The following is a 22282-nucleotide window of genomic DNA, read 5'->3' on the forward strand; positions in this document are numbered from 1 at the left end:
ACCAGGAAATAACTGAGGCTTGTAAGAACTGAACAGCAGCTGTCATGGGGGATTTTAACTTCCACATAGATTGAGTGAATCAGGTTGGTCAAGGAAGTCTTGAGGAGGACTTCATAGAAAGCATCTGTGATGGCTTTCTTGAGCAGCATGTTAGTGAACCTACAAGGGAAAATACTATCCTAGATCTAGTCCTGTGCAATGAGACAGGTAAGATTAATGATCTTGTAGTCAGGGATCCTCTTGGAAAGAGTGATCATAGTATGATTGAATTTTGCATTCAGGTGGAGGATGAAATAGTTAGATCTAAAACTAGAGTATTATGCTTGAACAAGAGAGACTACAACATGATCAGGGAGGAGTTGGCTAATGTGGATTGGGAGCACAAGCTATTTGGTAGGACAGTTGAGGAACAGTGGAATACTTTCAAACAGATTTTTTCCACAGTGCTCAACAAAAGTATATTCCAGTCAAAAGTAAGGATAGTAAGTGTGGGGAGAGCTAGCCTTGGATAACTAAGGAAATAAAAGATAGTATTGAATCAAAAGCTCATGTGTACAAAGTTGCAAAGAGTAGTGGGAGACTGGAGGATTGGGAAAACTTTAAAAAGCAACAAAGAACAACGAATCAAGAAATAAGGAAAGGGAAGATAGGAGTATGAAAGTAAATCAGCACAAAATATAAAAACAGATAGCAAAAGTTTTTATAAATATATAAAGCAGAAAAGGGTGGCTAAAGTCAACGTAGGTCTCTTGGAAGACGAGAAGGGGAAATTGATATTGGGTGATAAGGAAATTACTGAGGCATTGAACGACTATTTTGTCTCGGTCTTCACGGTGGAGGACATGTCTAATATGCCAAAGAATGATGTTATGGAAGAAGTGGGAGGTGAGGACCTCAATAAAATCACTGTCACTAAAGAGATAGTGATTAGCAAACTAGAGGGCCTGAAGGTAGCTAAGTCCCCTGGTCCTGAAGGGATACATCACAGAGTGCTGAGGGAATTGGCAGAGGTTATAGTGGATGAGTTGGTAATCATTTACCAAAATTCTCTGGACTCCGGGCAGGTCCCGACGGTTTGGAAGACAGCAAATGTCACGGCACTTTTTTAAAAAGTATGCAGGCAATAGACGGGCAACTATAGGCCGTTTAGCTTAACATCTGTAGTAGGGAAAATGCTTGAAGCTGTCATTAAGGAAGAAATAGCGAAACATTTAGAAAGGAGTGGTTCCATTTAGACAGGCACAGCATGGATTCAGAAAGGGCAGGTCCTGTTTAACAAACTTACTGGAGTTCTTTGAGTGCAGCGAATAGAGGGAAACAGGTGGATGTCGTATACTTGGATTTCCAGAAGGTGTTCGATAAGGTGCCGCACAAGAGACTTATAAATAAGATACGGACACATGCAGTCAGACGAAGTGTATTGGCATGGATAGCAGATTGGTTAACCAATAGAAGGCGGAGAGTTAGGTGTTTCTCCGGTTGGCAGTCAGTGGTGAGTGGGGTGCCGCAGAGATCAGTGCTGGGCCCACAGCTGTTTACCATTTACATTGATGATTTGGAAGAGGGGACTGACTGTAGCGTAGCAAAATTTGCTGATGACACTAACTGTGTGGAAAAGCAAATTGTACAGAGGATGTGCAGAGTCTGCAGAGGGATATAGATAGGTTAAGTGAGTGGGCCAAGGTCTGGCAGATGGAATACAACGTTGGTAAATGTGAGATCATCCACTTTGGAAGGAATAATAGAAGAGAAAATTATTATTTAAATGGTGAACGATTGCAGCATGCTGTTGTGCAGAGGGACTTGGGAGTGCTTGTGCATGAATCGCATAAAGTTGGCTTGCAGGTACAACAGGTTATTAAGAAGGCAAATGGAATGTTGGCCTTCATTGCTAGAGGGATTGAATTCAAGAGCAGGGAGGTCAATGCTGCAACTATACAGGGTACTGGTGAGGCCACACCTGGAGTACTGTGTGCATTTCTTGTCTCCATACTTGAGGAAGGATATACTGGCTTTGGAGGCAGTACAGAGGAGGTTCACCAGGTTGATTCCAAAGATGAAGGGGTTAACCTATGAGGAGCGATTGAGTCACCTGGGATACTCTCTGGAATTCAAAAGAATGAGAGGGGATCTTATAGAAACATACAAAATTTTGAAAGGGATCGATAATTTAGAAGTAGGAAAGTTGTTTCCATTGGTAGGTGAGACTAGAACTAGGGGAAATTGCCTCAAGATTCAGGGGAGAAGATTTAGGATGGAGATGAGGAGAAACTGTTTTTCCCCAGAGAGTGGTGAATCTGTGGAATTCTCTGCCCAGGGAAGCAGCTGAGGCTTCTTCACTAAATATATTTAAGATACAGTTAGATAGATTTTTACATAGTAGGGGAATTAAGGGTTATGCGGAAAAGGCAGGTCGAAGGAGCTGAGTTTACGGACGGATCAGCCACGACCTTACTGAATGGCGGGTGGCCTACTCCTGCTCCTATTTCTTATGTTCCTATGTTCTTATATCATACATAAGAATCCCATTCTTGCATGCATGAAGTTATCTAGATGTTTGGTCTACAACATAGAATTCTACAGCACAGTACAAGCAATTCAGCCCACAATGTTGTGCAGATCCTTTAACCTACTCCAAGATCAATCAACTATTCCCTCCCACATAGCTCTCCACTGTTCTTTCATCCATGTGCCTATCCAAGAGTCCCTAATATATCTGCCACTACCACCATCCCCAGCAACACGTTTCACATACCAACCACTCTAAAAAAAAACAATCTTGGATATCCCCCCATACTTCCCCACCCGAACACCTTAAAGTTATTTCCAGCATCTGAAGATATTCTCTTGTTTGACCTTAAAGTTACGCCTCCTTGTATTAGCCTTTCCCATTCTGGGAAATTGTCTCTGACTGTCCAGTTGATCTATGCTTCTTATCTTATAGGCCTCTATCAAGTTACCTCTCATCATCTTTCTCTCCAAAGAGGGAGGTCCTAGCTCACTTAACCTATCCTCATAAGACATGCTCTCTAATCCAGGTGGCATCGTGGTAAATCTCCTCTGCACCTCTCTAAAGAGTTCTGAAAATCTTTATGAAGTGACCAGAACTGAACACAAGGCTCCAAGTGTGATCTAACCAGAGTTTTATAGAGTTGCAGCATTACCTCATTGCTCTTGAACTCATATCCTGCCTAATGAAGGCCAACACACCATACACCTTTTTAAGCACCCTATCAACTTGCACGGCAGCTTTGAAGGATGCATGGATAGATATCTATGATATCTGCTCAATGCATTGATGCAGCTCCAGCAGACTGATAACTTATGTAGCACAAAGAGAATTCTATGATCAGTTGTCTTTTTAAATTCACCTATTACATCTAATATCTTACCTTGGAGTGTATGGGATAGCTTGAGGCTTCATTTGATTAAATCTATGAATGAGTTTTTGTGCAGCTCTTTGCTGTTGAATTTCCTGAAAGAAACCAATCACACAAATACACATTTCTGGTATAAATGTACTAAAATAAACCTTCTTAAGGACAATTATTATTGGACTTTATTTGATTAATCTATTAATGGAATGTTTGAGAACAACGTGAGAAAGATCTCAGAGACACAAAGATCTCTGTAAAAGTCCCAGCAATTTTCTCGTTGCTTCTTGAAAATAGCCTGGAATATATGCCACTGGGCCCTAGGGATTTATCCACCTTAGTGCTTTTTAGAAGATGCAGAACTACCTTCTCCTTCATCTCAGAATGTCCCAGCACATTAACATGCCCCTCTCTGCTATCCTCCAAATCCTTCCAAATATCAACAAAAAGTACTCACTTAGTACCTCAGCCACTTGCTCAAACTCCAATAACAAATTCCCTCCTTTATCCATAAGTACACCTACCCTCTCCTTAGTAATTGTTTTACTCTTAAAAGAAGTATAAAATGGCTGCTCGCCAAAGATATTTCATCACCCCTTTTAGCCTTCCAAATCGGTTGTTTGAGCACTTCCTGGATATCTTTATATTCTAAAAGGGGCCAGTCTGATTTTAACTTCCTAAACCATCTGTGCACTTTCTTTTTCTTCCTGACTAAATTTAGGATCTCGTGGGTCACAAAGATTCTCGTCCCTTACCATCCTAGCCCTTACCCTTACCAGAACATACTAATCCTGAACTCTTTAAACAACTCCCACATGTCAAATGTGTACTTGTCTAACAACTACTCCCAATCAACACCACTTAACTTCTGCCTTATCCTGTCACAATTTGGCCTCCACCCAATTTAATACCTTCCCACAAGATCTGATTTTATCCTTACTCATAACCATCTTAGAACATAATTAGATGTGGTCCCAAAATATTCATCACTATTGGATCTGACACCTGTCCTGGCTCATTTCTCAAAACCAGGCCAGTATATTTTCCCCTCTAGCTGGACTCTCCACATACTGTTTCCAGAACCCCTCTTAGAAGTACTGACAAACTTCTGCTGCATCTAAACCTCTATCATCAAGGAAGTTCCAATCGATACTGGGGAAGGTAAAGTATCCTGCTATGACAACCCTGTTGTTTCTACACTTCTCCATATCTACACATCTATTCCTCCATCTTTCAGTGGCTATAGGGGGCCCTTCAGCATAATTGCACCCTTCTTATTTTGGAGCTCCACCCAAATTGCCTCTGTACATGAGCCCTTCGGCATGTCCAGTCCTGTCGTGACAATCACCTTTATCAGCAATGTAACCCCTCCATCTCTTTTACCCCATTTCTCCATCACATCTACACTTACAAAACCTTGGAATGTTGAGCTGCCAGTCTTGTCCCTCATGCAACTAGGTCTCTGTAACGGCAACAACAGCACAATCCCAAGCTGTGAGCCTGGTTCTAAGTTTATCATCCTTACACAGAATGCACCGAGCACTGAAGTAAACACATTTTCGCCCATTGGTCCCACATTTATTCGCCTGCCCTTCCTTTCAGTCTTACTTGTCATACCACCTTTATTGCCCTCAAATATACCTCAAACTGCCCTGCTGCTGTGGCTCCCATCCCCCTGCGACTTTAGTTTAAACCCTCCTGAGTAACATCAGCAAACCACCTGGCGAAGGTATTGGATCCTCTCTGAGTGAAAACTGTCATGTTTGTACAGGTCCCAGCTGCCCTGGAAGAGAGCCCAATGATCCATAAATCTGAAGCCCTTCCTTCTGCACCGGCCCCTTAGGCACATATTAACCTGCACTATGTATCTACTCCTTACCTCAGGATACTCATCCTAAGATTATAACCCTGGAACTCCTACTTTTTAAACTTCCTACCTAGATATCTAGAATCTTTTTGTAGGACCTCATCTCTGCTCCTGCCTATGTCATTGGTATCTAAATGGACAATCACTGGCTGCTCGATCTCCCTTCTCAGAATGCCCTGTAGCAGCTGTCCCTGGCCAGGTAACATATCAACCTGGAGTCTTGACTGTGGCCACAGAAACGCCTGACTGCATTCCTCCTATTGTGTCCCCCAACACTAATCACTCTACCGGACTTCATCCTTCCCTCCTTTGCCTCAGAGCCAGGCACAATACCAATAACCTGGCCACTGTCACTGGCCATTGAAAAATCAATCCCCTTCCCACAGAATCCAAAGGATATAATTGTTACTGAGGGGAATGGCTATAAGGGAACCATGCACTGACTGCCTTCTCCCCTTACTTCTCCTAGTGGTCACTCATCTATCTCTAGCCTGCACGTGAGGTGTGACCACCTCACTTAAACTCTCATCCATGATATCCTCAGCTTCCTGGATGAACACAAGTACATCCAGCTGCACCTTCATTTTCTTGAACCAGTCTGTCAGGAGCTGCCGCTAGATGCCTGTCCCCAGATGCAGCAATCAGGGAGACTGTGATTCCCTCATCCTGCAGGAGGAGCATTCCACTGCCATGACTGCCATTTTGTCTACACTATGTCAAAGATCATGGATCAACAGGAAAATAAAAACCTCACCTGTGCTAATCTGTGACTGACCTGGGACTCCTTGCTGAAACCACTTGAGCCAAAGTTTCAGCTCCTCAACTCTTAAACCTGATTTATACTTCTGCGTTAACTGGACGCCGTAACCTACGCGAGTGGCCCACGTGCATTGTGAGCATTTATCCTTGTGTGTTGGTGTGTCTGCGTCGCTCTGCAATTCGCGCACGTCACGCATGCACACTCACCTGCCCGCACAAGGCTTCATGGTCATGGTAGCCTTCCTCGGGGTAAACAAGAAGCGAGCGTCTTTTTTCATAAAAGCGAAATGTGTCCTCCATAATTTCGGAGGTCTGTAAAGCTTTATGGAGAGCATTGCAGCCAGAGTTCCTTCCCTGCCCTTCAGTCACCCAATGGGAAGCTATTGCAGCGTAGGATGAAATGCGATGCTACCAAGCGGACCAATCACAGCTGTTGCATTCTGCGTTGCCACGATGCGCAGTTACATTTGGGGAGAGGTGCGCATTGCAGCAACGCAGGCTGTCGCGGAGGGATCCGCATCGGCTTTGCGTAGGGTTTGCGGTGACGCACTACTCATGGCAACGTGTTGACGCAGAAGTATAAATCAGGCTTTACGCTAACCTTCATTCTATTTTGAATAGAATTGAAAAATGTGACAACTATCCAGCTCTGAATCACTTACCCTCAGACAGAGATGCAAGACTGTGCCTTCGCGAAAGACTTTCTGCCAGGTTTTGACTACCTCAGGCTGGAAAGACTTGATGATGTACGTCTGCCCAGTTTTCAGCACATCCTCTTCAGACCAAGTGCAACACACCTTCAAAGCTCTGCGAAGACCCCCGTCCATTTCCTCCCTTGAAAGGACGTGAATCATGGCGGCCAAACCACGCTGGGACCAGGAGGACATGCTCTTGTCCAGGTTCACGGATGAACTCTCCTCAAGTTGGTAGATAGTTACCTCCTCACCAGCTGCACAGTCACACAAGATGAAGACAATTTCTTGAGAATGTTATTGACTGAAAAGCCAGGCATTTGCATTAATCTCTGATCTGACATTCAAAAAAAAACACAAATACTGTTTTCAAAAATAAATGTAAACAATGAATCAGCTCAACTAATCAGTGCACCAATAGGTTTTGGGAGCTGCTTGTTGACAGAGATATATATATAAAATGAACCCAATGCACCCATCCATGCTGCTGGTTGCAGAAAAACTTGAATCAAAGTCCCATTTTTAGTCAATGGAAAACCTCTTTCAGAGTTACTCCTACATTCCACAATGGAATTCATAACAAAAAGGAGAATAAGAAGAAAGAGAAGTATTCAACTTTATTTCAAAGACTTTAAAAAACATCAGATTTGGTCAGACTGAACAGATTACACCACAAATGTAGAATAAGATCCAGAATGAGGGGATTACGGCTCAACACACATTTTAATCCAATTGAATATTTTAAAATGTAGATCAGATTATATAGACAGTTGTTTATGTCATTGTGTTTTTACTAGCTTTCTTATTATGCCTTCTCATCTTACCCCACAGATGTGTAAATGTTGTCCTTTTCAAATTTATATCCTATCTGCTTTTCAAAGCTTTGAGGATGAAAATGATTCAAGAACCCTGCAGAAGAACATCTCTCTAGACTCAAAGATAGGACAACAGTCTGTTGCATTTTGATGACAAGTGTAAGGAAGCATATGCTTTCACCTGAAGACATCCATCCCACCCACCACCACATATCACCAAGCATTATTTAATATACATACAATCTATCTACTTATATAGCAGTTACTTGTACTTTGTGTTTTGTTGAATTGCTTTTATGTTTGTATTTATTGATTTTTTAAAAATCATTTTCTTTATGCTTATTGTGTGTTTTTTAAGCTGCATTGAATCCGGAGTAATAAGCATTTCATTCTCCATTACAATTGCATACTGAAGAATGACAATAAGCAATCTTGAATAAACTTGAAACAACTATAGTGCTCATCTTCTTGTTCTTCCCATTTCCAGCCTACCTCCGACCTTACTGGCAACTTCAGAGGCAAATAGTGAGAAAGTTGCATAAATTACCAAAGAGATCGACAGGAGTGAATGGTATTGTCTGTGCAAGTCTCATTAAATTATTTCTTTCAACAGCTGCAAGAGAGAAAAAAAAATCAACAGATTTTAGTAGTTTCAATAATCTTCATAAATAACTTATTTTCAAGTCTTCAAACGCATTTACTTTCCTCTGTGGGCGGTATGTTCTTTTTTAAAAATGTGACAGGACAGGTTCTTTAGGATATCACTTCATTTCCTTCCCTATTGGGAAACACTTTTCAGTTAATCCCCTTGTTGAGATCAATAAAATCAGTGTTTCTTTTGCTGCTTCGATGCATCACACTGAACGTCTACTCTCTCCCATATTACATATTTCCACAGTCTCTTAAAACCCTTTTATTATTGGACTGCACCTCTATGCTGAAAACAGTCTGGGTATACCGTATACCCACTTGGTAGCATTGTTCACAGATAGTCTGGATGTGGTGTGATGTTTGGCTGACAAAAATAAAGCCACGTTTAACCTATCAACTCATGTGGCTGTTGAGTGGGTGGGAAATGCAAGAAAATAATCATGCAGTAAAATTTATCAAGATCTTTTGTCTCTGGCTTTGAGCATCTTTCCAGTCCTACTGCTTTCCTTAGGTCCGTTGCTATGTCTGGGTAACTCACAGCTTTTTTTTCCAAAAACATGCCACATAACTTTGTTCTTCTCAGGAACTTTGGAAATTCAGCTTTGGAAATCATCTCAGCAAAAGCAGAGCTAGATGGGTTATAAGACTTTTTAAAAATTGCTGCATTAGTACGGCTGATTCAGCAGTTCCTGGGAAATGGTGTCTATGGCAATTTGTCAGTTTGCTCAATCCAATTTACAGTTCCAAGAAAAAAAAGTACTAACCAGCAGACCAGGCTTTGTGAAAAAACTGAACCTTGAAACAAGGTCTCTAATGAAGGCATTAAAAATGTCTCAATAAATATTTATGTCTTTTAAAATGCTTTTAAGTATTTGGTTTCATTGATATTCAGATAGGGAAATGGAAATTTTAATTACTGAGGGGAAAATATTCAGGATATATATTTCAGCAAATCATGAGAAACCAGTGAACAGATTACATGATCACTTAGGGGTCTATTAAGGAAATAAGTATCATTCGTGTAGCTATAGGAATTTACTGACACTGCCCAGAAGACAATGGCAAACCACTTCTGTGGAAACATTTGCCAGGAACAGTCATGGATAGAGAAAAGAGTAAGAACAACAGCGTGGAGGGGGTTTTCCCCATAGGCAACAATGGAAGACCATGATCTCCCACGTCGTATGACACAGTACATAATGATGATGATATAGGAATTTACTACAAGGGAGAAATTGATGTAAAACTGAATCATGGCATAGCAGGAAATAATGCTGTCTCACTAGGAAGTGTGTGTAGAAGTAACTCCTTTGCAGTACTAGTAGCAAATGGAGTGGTACAAAAGTGTAGTGGTTAGCACAATGTTTTACAGTGCAGGTAACCTGGGTTCATTTCCAGCTCCTGACTATAAGGAGCTCAGAATCAGAATCAGGTTTACTATCACCAGCATGTGTCATGATATTTGTTATCTTAGCAGCAGCAGTACAGTGCAATACATGATAATATAGAAATAAATCAATTACAGTAAATATATATATTAAATAGTTAAATTTAAAATAGTGCAAAACAGAAATAATATTTTTTAAAAAGTGAGATGGTGTTCAAGGGTTCAATATCCATTTAGGAATCGGATGGCAGAGGGGAAGAAGCTGTTCCTGAATCGCTGAGGGTTTTACGTTTTCCTCATGACCAACGTGGGTTTCCCCAGGGTACTCTGGTTTCCTCCCACAGTCCAAAGGCGTACCAGTTAACTGTTCATTGTAAAGTGTCCCATGATTAGGCTAGAGTTAAATCGGGAGTTGCAGATGGCACGGCTGAAGGAGACAGAAGGGCCTACTCCACCCTGTATCTCAATAAATAATAAATAAACGTGTTAAAACAAGTTGTGTCTCAGTTCATAGCATGCTTGCCTCTGATTCAGGTGGTTCTTAATTTCCACTGTTAAGGAATTTAACACACAGTCTAGGCTGTGCAGTACTGCACAGGGCTCCATTTCAATGAGGCTGGCCTTTCACGTGCTGTGAAGACCTGGGTCTCCACAATGAGCACGTGCTGTCCCCTAAGGCATGCATGATGTGTGCATGGAAACTCCTGGAGCTGCTGGCCCAGGAATCCTCTGGTACCTGGTGAAACACACATCAGGGTAACAAATATTATGTCAAGGTCACGGTAAAATTTGTGCACGAGGCCCACAGCACCATGCATCTTTAAATAAACATGAATGCACTCAGTAACCTTTCCTCTGAACATTGCAGTGTGAGTGCAGTCAAACAATAGGATTGTGTGTTCAGTTCAAGGAGTAAAGAGGGTGGTAGGGGGCAGGTAGAGGCCTAGGGGATGGGGAGAGAAGAATGGGACCACAGTCATTGGTGGAGAGAATGTAGGCGGGTGTCAGAAAATAGTGTTGGAGGGGGAAAATCACAACCGACAGCAATGGTGCAGTCATCAGTTAGTTAACACAGCATGAAAGTACACAAGATATTTGACTAGCATTAAGTATTAGCTACCATGTAATTTATTATATTAATTGACAACTTTAAGCAAAGTAAACAATAATAATATTAGTTGGTGAACTTGGAACTGATAATTTGTGATTGTAGGAACTGTTTACCTTTTACTTACCAGAGTAATGATAGTTCAGATCATGTGATGTTTTAAATGAGGTACCATATCCTGAAACAAAATATATGTTGGTTATTAATAAACATTAAGATTAGAATATTTTCTTGAAGATTCTTCTTAAACTGAAATTACATACAGTTTTTTAAATATTATCCCTTTCATCAGTTGATTCCACTTGCCTTCGTTACTTCTGATTGACAAACTGGTCACACATTTCTTCTACAGAGGGGGAAAAGTGAATAACCGTGCTGCACATAAGTCCCAAATCTAGAAGTGACCAGGGAATCTGGACGAACTCCGGCAGGATCCTGGATTCAGCCACATGCACCACCTGGTCCGTGGTTCCCAGCACTGAGGGCATTTTTATGAGGTTGGGTAAGGGTGGAGATTGCTGTGAAGATGAGGAGGGCAAATCCCAGTAATAATTAGAGTGGAGGGAAGAAATTCTAGCTCTAATTGTAAAGCCTGGGAAAAAATTGCCTTTTCTTGGAAAAGTATAAAAGAACATTCCTGCATAGCTTGAAATGAGTTAATAAAGGTGATTGCATCCGGAACTATGAAAGTCATACTGATTTGAAAAAGAATTAAGTGAAAAAGCATTGAAATTATTCTTTGCTTTCTAAAAGAAATAGGTAGAAGACTTCAAATGCATGTTGTTTTATTCAATCTCACTGTATAAAATATTCCCAAAATAGTACAGTACATAGTGGAACCAACACAGTGAAGCTAACTGTTGTTCAGTGAGGCAAATCAGTGTCACAAGGTCCTCATGGGCCTTGTAGGAATAGAGAAGATTTATTAAATCCAATGACCAAAAACTTGATAACAGAGATTGGTTTTAAAGAGAAAAAGAGGATTAAAGAAATGGAGAGGTTTAAGAAGGAAACTCCAGAACTTGAAGACCTTGGCAGCTGAAAGTATGGCATGAGATAGATAAGAATGATTGCTTACCTTCAATAATGCATGAACTTGACCTGTAGTGGGTGGATATAACAAGACATAGTGAAGCTATATTAACAACTTACTTCCAAGTATCTCACAGAAAGATAATCTTTACAAGAGTTCTTCACAGATTGAAGGAAAGTCCTGCTTTGAATACTCTCAAGTATTGTTTCACCACACATTTCAAAATATTAAAATTAACATCCAACTACCATATCTGGTGAAAATGAGTATGCTATCACATTCTAGGTTAGAAAATATTACCCTGATATAAACTGCATTATTAGAAACCAGGTATTTCCAGTATCATAGACAAGGAAATCCCTCCAAGAAGCTCTCTCTTTTTTGCTCACTGAAATAGATTTTCCACCACACCACCAGCAAAGCATTGTCAGCAAAGTGGGAGCAGTTCTAAGGAAATTCTAACCCATTGTTTTGACAGGGCACTAGGGGTAACTAGAGTATAGCTGCTCTTAACATACTGTGGATTGCTAATAGTGTGCATGTGTGTGAATTGGCATAAATTGGAACAGCTGCAATTTCAGAACCTTCCAGAGGCCGAATTAATCAAAGAAACTTTACTCCTACCTTATCAGTAAGAAGTTGGCACATGAAAGTGGACAAATGTGAAATAGAAAATCACTGAAATACTTACGAGGATTTTCTACTTAACTTACTCCTACTCAGCCAAAACGATCCTTCAGCCAAGTCCTTAAACAATGAGAAATATTACATTGAATCAGTTTCATACATTACAGATTTTTTTTTAATTTTGTCATTTGTCAAAAGTTGCCACAGATACATCACTTTACATAGCACTAAACATAAGCAATCCACAAAGCAGCATAGGATAGAAAGATGACAAGATTTAGAAAAGGTTGGATTTGTTTCTATCAATAACTGTTGAAAAAATTGTAAATTGTAATAAAGTTGAGAATGCAAATTCATCAACATATAAGGAATGAATTATTCACTCTGAATGTTGAATACTTTATGTTAAATTACTTTGTGTGCGCACTTCCAAAGACATCAATTAATTATAGCAGTTGGCTTCCTTTCCCCTCTGATGCATATCCCATGCTCCTTTTCTCTCAAATTGTAGGTAACTGTTTGCAATGTTTGATCTTTTTGCAAGGCCTCTAAAGATTGTGGACTGAGTACTATGGCCTTTCCAGTAAATCATACTATGCAACTCCAGTCAAATGCCTGGACAAGCCAGGGACCACAGTGAAGGGCTGGATGGTGCTGCAAAGTTCCACACGGCTGTGTTTATCAACATTCAAAAGAAGCTTAAACGGTGTCATTTGAATCCAGAAATCTCTCTACCTGACAAAGTGGCAGGTACACCACCATGGAGAAATGGCAGTGGCTCTGTTAATCATGTTATCAATCATGACAACAGCACTGTTGATACATCACTGCCTTTCTATGCCATCCTTTGCTATTCTTTGAAGCCAACTATCAAGACCAACCATGCTGAGAAATTGCATTCAAAATCTGTGCCTTCATACTCCAACGTTCCTTGGAGTCTCTCTACAATCTTCTCCATTGAAGGCCACCACTGAAGGTCACCAGACCCACTATGCAGTGGCCATTTGGGTAACACTGCAGAGGATCACTGTGACAGGCAAAATGAAGACAGCACAAGGCTTCTTAGGGGAAAAGACAGGAGTCATTGCTTGACATTTAAATATTCCTTAGCATTTAGCAGATATTGTTTCCTGATCTAGTACCATAAAATGTATTTTTTCCCTTCCAGGTTAGCATTTAGGTTGAAAAATAAGACAAATGTACTTCATTTTCTTTAGATGTGTTTTTTAAACCTTTACAAAAAAGTGAGAGATGGATAAACTACACACTTCAAAAAGGATATTTCAGTAATGCTATTTGTGCAACAAAAATTAATTTTAATGCAATTGTTTGAGGAAGGTTCAAATCTAATTGTCCATGTTAATCTAAAGTTCTATTACTGTATAAACATTCACAGGAATGCATCACCTCAAATGAGCTCCTCAGGACTCCATGGTATGACTTTGATAATGTGCTGGTTTCCTGATTGTGAACATTTTCATTTAAACAACTGTCTGCCTCATGACCTGTTAAAGTAAAGAACAAGCAGCAAGAATTTCTGTACTGTAGATCTTCATACAGAATGACATTGCATCTTACTGGACTAAAGTTTTGTGCTATGTCCAAAGTGATGGAACAAATTACACTACTTTTCATTATGCATAAAGTTGAAGGCCACTGAGCTGTGATAAAAGGATTTGATCAGGATCGTAACTGAGGTTAAAATTACGTACCAATTCTCAGCTTACAGAATTGATAACATTGTGCCAGAGTTTCCTCACTCCTAATTCTCTTCCACCTTCCAAACAATCAAACAAACAAGCAAATCTCTACAGATACATGCCACTGATTGATAAACATTCTATATACTGTAGAGTAGACACTGACAAACTGAACTTGTCTGGAAGGCTTTTTCCCCCAAATTGATTTCAATCAAAAAGTACATCAATCCCAATAAATATAAAAGGAAGCTTAAATAACCCAGAAGAGAACCCCTACATTTAGTGCAAAAGTGGGAGATAATTTCAAGCTGAAAACTGAATGCCTGAAGTGGACTTGATTCTGTGATATGCTTAAACCCTACTAGAGAAAGTTTCAATTGCACCTAGGGTCTGTTGATGGTGCAAAGGAATGGCTGCAGTGCTCCAAAACTAAACTGGTGGGACACAACTGGACTCGAGGGAACTGATGAGGGATTCTCTTGTGGAGGCATTTTCACATCATTTCAGTACTTTTATAGTTACTTAATTCTCATATTCCACTTTCCAACTTTAACATTTGAAAATATTAAAAGACAGCAAAATAACTCTTTAATAAAACTAACTGTCCTTCCCCTTTGACTGCTAACCCTCTAAAATCTCTGATCTTACATTAGATCGCACACTATGCTGAGGAATCTCACCAGGCAATAACTCTAGGACATCTTGCCCATGAGTAAAAGGCCTTACATACTGACTTGTAAATTGTAAAAGCACTAGCATTTCTGCTTAGATCTGCCAATGAAATCCACCCCAATGATTAGTTTACACCTAGATTTTTCTCTTTAAGTACAAGTGATGTGTAAAGAAACATACCGATCTGGTTGATCGTGTAAACTATATAACCATATAACCATATAACAATTACAGCACGGAAACAGGCCATCTCGGCCCTTCTAGTCCATGCCAAACTCTTACCCTATCCTAGTCCCACCGACCTGCACTCAGCCCATAGCCCTCTATTCTTTTCCTGTCCATATATCTATCCAATTTAACTTTAAACGACAACACAGAACCTGCCTTAACCACTTCTGCTGGAAGCTCATTCCACACAGCTACCACTCTCTGAGTAAAGAAGTTTCCCCTCATGTTACCCCTAAACTTTTATCCTCTAATTCTCAACCCATGTCCTCTTGTTTGAATCTTCCTCACTCTCTGTTAACCAGTTTTTGTTACCTTCTTTCTCTTCTACATTCTCCTCGCTTCCAATTTGCTGTTGGTCTTGTTGATCAGTATCTGAGCTCTTCTGAGAGCACCCATCCACTGTGATGACCTGCATCAAACCACATTGAGCACTTTATTCTGAGGAGAATACGCAGGAAGCTCAAATCATGGTGAAACATTCAAACACCCAAAACCTTCAGTTGCTATGGTGCCTCCAACTCACAGGCTGTACTGGAGAACTGAAGTAGCTTCCAGCCAGTAGAGGAGTAAAAGGTTATTTTATTTATCCCATTTCAGAGTTCTTAAAACCTGAGAATATCAATGCTTTTTAAACAATAAAAGACAAAGTCAATTGATTGTAATTAACTGAAGAGTTCTGTCTGGAATCCATTTTATGTAAGTAAGCAGATTAGCTGTTAATATGAAATGAATTTTCAAACAAGGGGAGTGTCTGGAATCATAGGGCACAGCCTAAGAATAGAAGGCCCTCCTTTTAGAACAGGGATGAGGCTGAATTTCCAAAGGATGGTTAATCTGTGGAATTCATTGCCACAGACAGCTGTGGAGGCCAGGTCATTGGGTATATTTAAAACGAAGGTTGTTAAATTCTGTATTAGTAAGGGCATCAAAGATTACGGGGAGCAGGCAGGAGAGTGGGTTTTAGATGGAAGATTAATCAATTAAGATCAAATGGCACAGCAGGCTCAATGGGCTGAATGGACTAATCCTGCTCCTCTGTTTCATAGTTTTACATAGCCTAGGTAAGGAATAAGGTAAAATGTGAATATGAAATAATGTGGTTCTGAGACTATCCATTGCTCTAGGGTTATTTATGAGAATAAAGGAATATTTTGCACTTCTCAATAAATTAAAATTTTAAAAAAATTACACAAGTCTGCTTTAATAGTTTCTCAAGTATTAATCAAAGTATTGATGTCATTATTGCTAACAAATCTCAATCTGACAGAAAATATGACAAAAGCTTAAAGATTCAGCCTCATTAGGGAATTGAAACAATGACAAATCTATCAAAGCAAGAGGTTTAGCACCATGACCCGACTGATTGAGATTATCAGCGAATTACGTGAGCAGAAGTTGCAAGGTTGCCCTTGGGGCAGGTGGCAGTGAATGGAACAGGATATTGACGTACACAGTAGAATCAGAATTAAATTTATCACTGACGTATGACATGAAATTTGTTGTTTTTGAGAGGGTGGCACGGTGCAAAGATAACAAAATTTATAAATTACAGAAATAAATAAGTAGTTCAAAAAATGGAATAAGAGAGTAGTGTTCATGAGTTCATGAGTGACTCAGAGATCTGATGACTGGAGGGGAAGAAGCTGAATCATTGAGAGTGGGCCTGTATACCTCTACCCTGATAGATCTAATGAGAAGAAGGCATGTCTCAATTTGTGGGGGTCCTTAATAACGGAAGCTGCTTTCTTGAGGCACTGCCTCTTGAGTTTGTCCTCATATGGGAGGAGAGTTTGTTCATGATGGCGCTGGTTGAGACTAAACTCCCCTGCAGCCTCTTGAGATCCTGTATACAGTAGCCCCCCACCCCCATACCACAGGGTGATACAACCAGACAGAATGCTTTCCACCATGCATCTATAGAAATTGGAAAGTGCCTTCAGTGATAAACTAAACCTCTGCAAACTCCCAATAAAGCCCCTTTTGTGATTGCTTCAATGTGCTAGGCCCTGGATAGATGCTCTGAAATGCTGACGGCCAGGAACTTGATTCTTCTCACACCTTGCATTCTGAAACCTGAGTGGGGACATGTATGCTCTCTCGGTTTCCCCAACCTGATGCCCACACACAATTTCTTGGTCTTGCTGACATGGAGTGTGAGGTCGTTGTTGTGACACCATTCAACTAGCCAATCTATCTCACTCTTGTAAGCCTACGCGTCACCATCAGAGATTCTACCAACAACAGTATTACTTGCAAATGTATAGATGATGTTTGAACTATGCTTAGTCACTAGTCATGAGTGCAGTGAGAGTACTGTAGTGAAAACGGCACACATTAAAGAGTTATTTCTGTGTCGATAGTCAGCAAGGAGATTTCATTACCAATCTGCACTGACTGGTCCCCCAAGAAGGAAGTCAGGGATCCAGCTGCAGAGGGAGTTACATTACAGCTGAATACAATAATATTAACATGATTTGTAACAAGGTTACCCAACTTACGTACTTACTTTCAGCAAGGGGATGTTGGTTTATTGTGTGAGGAGACTAATTGAAGAGCTATGATGATACAAACTTCAGAAGAAAAGCGTACCAGAACACGTTGCTGCAAGTCTGCTGTATACATATGAAAGTCCTATTCTGTATACACAGCACTATTATTACAATTGTCACTAGGTGCGTTTCCTCTCTTACTCACCGGTACCTGTAGATATGGCTGTTTCTTCTGTTCTCTGGATGATGCTTTCTTGCCATTTTGTGACGTCATTGAGTGGTAAAGATGTGATGATTTTGTAGAGGCTGAAGTTGAGAAAAAAATCCTGAAGTTAAAAATATACATGGTAGAATGCAAATATGAGATGACTTTTCATTTTTGGCAGATTATATGACTCATAGCAAATGAGAGATCTGAAAATCAGATAACAACATTGCAGAGGGCAATAGGAATTCCTGCATAACATCAACTGACAAGAGGCAGATGTCATTCATCAGTTTGACAAAGGGATCAATTCAGTGAATACAGGTGGCAATGCAAAGATTACAGAACAATACAATCACTTGCCTTACAAAGGCAAAACCAGACAGAGTTTATTTTAAACCTCAAGAATTAAAGTTGGAGGAGATAAAACATTTCATGATTGCAGTGTGTGGCCCAAAACCCAACGCAGCAGTCCTGATGAAGGAACTCGGCCCGAAATGTCGACTGTACTTTTGTCGATAGACACTGCCTGGCCTGCTGAGTTCCTCCAACATTTTGTGTGTGTTGTTTGGATTTCCAGCATCTGCAGGTTTTCTCTTTTGTGCAACAGGAATTGCTGCTCTTTCGACACTTTTCATTAGATGGTTGGTTAAGTAGTTTCATGTTTTAGCTCAACTGCCTCGATGATGGGCCTTTATTAAGGGCACATTCAATCATCAGTTTTGTTGGAATCACACAAAGCTTGTTTAAAAGCTGTTTATCAGCATTTTCCAGATTTTCTATATGCATTTGTCTATTGTCATGCCAACTTTTGTGTCCACTTCCAATTAGTACACCATATCACTGGTGGAATGGTGGTTGTCCATTGCATCTGATGATGACAGGAAACCTGTGCAGGAGAGTTTTTAAAGTGGAAAAGCCACTGAGACAGTTCCTCTCTCTTGACCTCCGAAATCCGGGTCCAGTGGTACGAATAGTTGTCACAACTGGGGCTTTCATTCGTTGCAGTGGATGACCACAATGTCTTCTGTACCTCGCCGTGCCCGTCACTCTCCATGAAGATTGTGAAACTGCCTTCCTGGCCATCGCATCTCACTGTAGATCTTACCTGCCAAGTTCACCAGAGCTGGCTTCGCAAGCTAGGGCAGGCATGTCCCTATCTTACCAGGGTATGAAGCTAGCTGGTTACCCTCAACTTGGTTTACCCCGCCTGTCATAGAAATATACGGCATTGTGACTGCTGTCACATGCAAACAGCTACTTGGAGCTGCAGGTGAGAGCTGAGTATCCAGTGGGGACCAGAAGTAAGTGAGCTGCTCAACAAGCCCTTTCACCAGAGGTGTTACCCCTCCCTGAACGCCTCATACACCAACAGAATATTGCATAGTAATTATACACAACACTTAGTAAACTGCTTCTTAAATAATCTGGCAATATCGTATATTTTTTCCCTAGAAGCGTGCATGAATCCTAAACTAACCTACGTATCCTGCGTCATTACATAAATTACCTGTAAGTACTTGACTCTCAATGCATTTATAGACTGAAGTTCTTAGTAACTTGGTGTTCTCTTTGGTCTTATTCCAGAACAGTCCTTAATCAACTATCCATTTATGCTATTTACTGTTTACCTCGGGAAATGTGGACGTGACTGTATTGCTGTTAGAATAGCAAACTGATGCTACGAAGAAGGTTTAGTTTTAATTATAGACCAGTGAGCCTTACATCTGTGGTGGGAAAGCTATTGGAAAAGATTCTTAGAGGTAGGATCTATGGGCATTTAGAGAATCATGGTCTGATCAGGGACAGTCAGCATGGCTTTGTGAAGGGCAGATCGTGTCTAACAAGCCTGATAGAGTTCTTTGAGGAGGTGACCAGGCATATAGATGAGGGTAGTGCAAGGGATGTGATCTATATGGATTTTAGTAAGGCATCTGACAAGGTTCCACACGGTAGGCTTATTCAGAAAGTCACAAGGCATGGGATCCAGGGAAGTTTGGCCAGGTGGATTCAGAATTGGCTTGCCTGCAGAAGGCAGAGGGTCATGGTGGAGGGAGTACATTCAGATTGGAAGATTGTGACTACTGGTGTCCCATAAGGATCTGTTCTGGGACCTCTACTTTTCGTGATTTTTATTAACGACCTGGATGTGGGGGTAGAAGGGTGGGTTGGCAAGTTTGTGGACGACACAAAGGTTGGTGGTGTTGTAGATAGTGTAGAGGATTGTCGAAGATTGCAGAGAGACATTGATAGGATGCAGAGGTGAGCTGAGAAGTGGCAGATGGAGTTCAACCCGGAGAAGTGTGAGGTGGTATACTTTGGAAGGACAAACTCCAAGGCAGAGTACAAAGTAAATGGCAGGATACTTGGTAGTGTGGAGGAGCGGAGGGATCTGGAGGTACATGTCCACAGATACCTGAAAGTTGCCTCACAGGTAGATAGGGTAGTTAAGAAAGCTTATGGGGTGTTAGCTTTCATAAGTCGAGGGATAGAGTTTAAGAGTCACGATGTAATGATGCAGCTCTATGAAACTCTGGTTAGGCCACACTTGGAGTACTGTGTCCAGTTCTGGTCACCTCACTATAGGAAGGATGTGGAAGCATTGGAAAGGGTACAGAGCAGATTTACCAGGATTCTGCCTGGTTTAGAGAGTATGCATTATGATCAGAGATTAAGGGAGCTAGGGCTTTACTCTTTGGAGGGAAGGAGGATGAGAGGAGACATGATAGAGGTGTACAAGATAATAAGAGGAATAGATAGAGTGGATAGCCAGCGCCTCTTCCCCAGGGCACCACTGCTCAATATAAGAGGACATGGCTTTAAGGTAAGGGATGGGAAGTTCAAGGGGGATATTAGAGGAAGGTTTTTAACTCAGAGAGTGGTTGGTGCGTGGAATGTACTGCCTGAGTCAGTGGTGGAGGCAGATACACTGGTGAAGCTTAAGAGACTATTAGACAGATATATGGAGGAATTTAAGGTGGGAGGTTATATGGGAGGCAGGGTTTGAGGGTCGGCACAACATTATGGGCCAAAGGGCCTGTAATGTGCTGTACTATTCTATGTTCTATGTTGTTCATTGGAGTTCAGCAGAATGGGAGGTGGTCTTATTGAAGCGTATATTTTTCTAAGTCTTCTTAAACTGGTTGCAGGGAGGATATTTCTCCTGACTGACATGGACTAGAAGGACCGAGATGGCGTGTTTCCGTGCTGTAATTGTTATATGGTTATATGAAGGATCTCAAGCTTAGAGTCACATTCACAGGATACACAGCCAGAATTTTAAGACAAAGATAAGGAGAATTTCTTAATTCATAGGATAGTCAGTCTGCTGGATTCTTTACCATAAAAAGCAGTGGAAGACAAATCATTGAATCCTGCAACTTGGCCATAAAATGGGACTGAAGGCAGAAACAGCTGTCAGAGTTAGTTTTATTTTTAGCCCTTAGTTCTTTCCAGGCATCCTTCTTCACTTGTGTTCCGATCTGACTCCTCATGTTGGACATATTTGAGTCTACATGAAAGTTACCTCTTTTATTGCGTAGTACCAGATTCAGAATGGCCTCTCTTCTAGTTGGCCTGTTTATGTATTGTGTCAAGAATCCCCCTGGATACATCTAACAAATTCTGCTCCATCTCAATCTTTTGAACTAAGGAGTGGACAATCAGTATAAGGGGAATTGAAGTCACCCGTGACAACAACCCTGTTATTTATGCACCCTAGGTATGACTGCTTCCTTTTAGCTCCTATCCTCTGCTCATTCTTCTGAATGAGCCGTAGATCATCCACCTGCAGGTCCATTTCCCAGACACGGTCTGTAAGGAACTGTACCCACAGTTTGCAGCTCCAGTTCCCGAACATGGTTTGCAGCTCAATTTCCCAAACACAGTCTGTAAGGAATTGTACCCACATGCAATTCTCACAGAACTGGAGGTCTCCCAGATCTCCTAACAGCTTGTAACAATTACCAATTGGTATCCAGTGCACATTAAAACACTCTGGATGTTTTATTGGAGTTAACATTTGATAAGACATATGAGAAGAATTAGGTCAATCAGTTCCATCAAATCTGCTCTGCCATTTGATCACGGCTGTTCCATTTACCTCTCAACCCCATTCTCCTGCCTTCTGCCCGTAACCTTTCACACCCTGATTTATCAAGAATCCATCAAGCTCTGCCCTAAATACACCCAATGACCTGGCCTCTGCAGCTGCCCATGGAAACTCCACAGATTCACTACCGTCTGGCTAAAGAAATTCCTCATCTCCTTTCTAAATGGACATCCCTCTACTTTGAGGCTGTGCCCTCTTATCCTAGACTGCCCCACCATCAGAAACATCCTTTACATATCCACTATAGGCTTTTCACCGTTTGATAGGTTTCAGTGAGATCACCCCATTCTTCTAAATTCCAGAGAGTAGAGGCATAGCGCCTTCAGATGTTCCTCATGATAAATCTTTCATTTATAAAATCATTCTCATGAACCTCCTTTGAACCCTCTTCAATGTCAGCACGTCCTTTCTTAGATAGGGGCCCAAAACTGCTCACAATACACAAAGTGAGGCCCCACCAGTGCTTTATATAAAGCCTCAGCATTACATTCTTGTTTTTCTATTCTAGTCCACTTGAAATTAATGCTAACATTGCATTTACCTTCCTCACCACTGACTCAACCT

General features: G+C 40.9%; 1 protein-coding gene across 5 annotated transcripts in view; it reads right to left on the minus strand.

The window, feature by feature from the left end:
* Positions 1-22282, minus strand: part of trpm6 (transient receptor potential cation channel, subfamily M, member 6) — a 179396-nt gene that overhangs the window by 18089 nt on the left and 139025 nt on the right. For all 5 annotated transcript variants that reach the window (XM_063068751.1, XM_063068750.1, XM_063068752.1 and 2 more), the window contains 9 exons: positions 17608-17708; positions 15226-15322; positions 13721-13818; positions 12378-12433; positions 11732-11754; positions 10781-10831; positions 8055-8120; positions 6663-6949; positions 3393-3475 (listed from right to left, as the gene is read on the minus strand). In XM_063068751.1, the coding sequence (XP_062924821.1) occupies positions 3393-3475; positions 6663-6949; positions 8055-8120; positions 10781-10831; positions 11732-11754; positions 12378-12433; positions 13721-13818; positions 15226-15322; positions 17608-17708 (862 nt within the window). The remainder of the gene's footprint in view (positions 1-3392; positions 3476-6662; positions 6950-8054; positions 8121-10780; positions 10832-11731; positions 11755-12377; positions 12434-13720; positions 13819-15225; positions 15323-17607; positions 17709-22282) is intronic.

This window comes from Mobula hypostoma, chromosome 16 (genome assembly GCF_963921235.1).
Source record: "Mobula hypostoma chromosome 16, sMobHyp1.1, whole genome shotgun sequence".
Classification (NCBI taxonomy): domain Eukaryota; kingdom Metazoa; phylum Chordata; class Chondrichthyes; order Myliobatiformes; family Myliobatidae; genus Mobula; species Mobula hypostoma.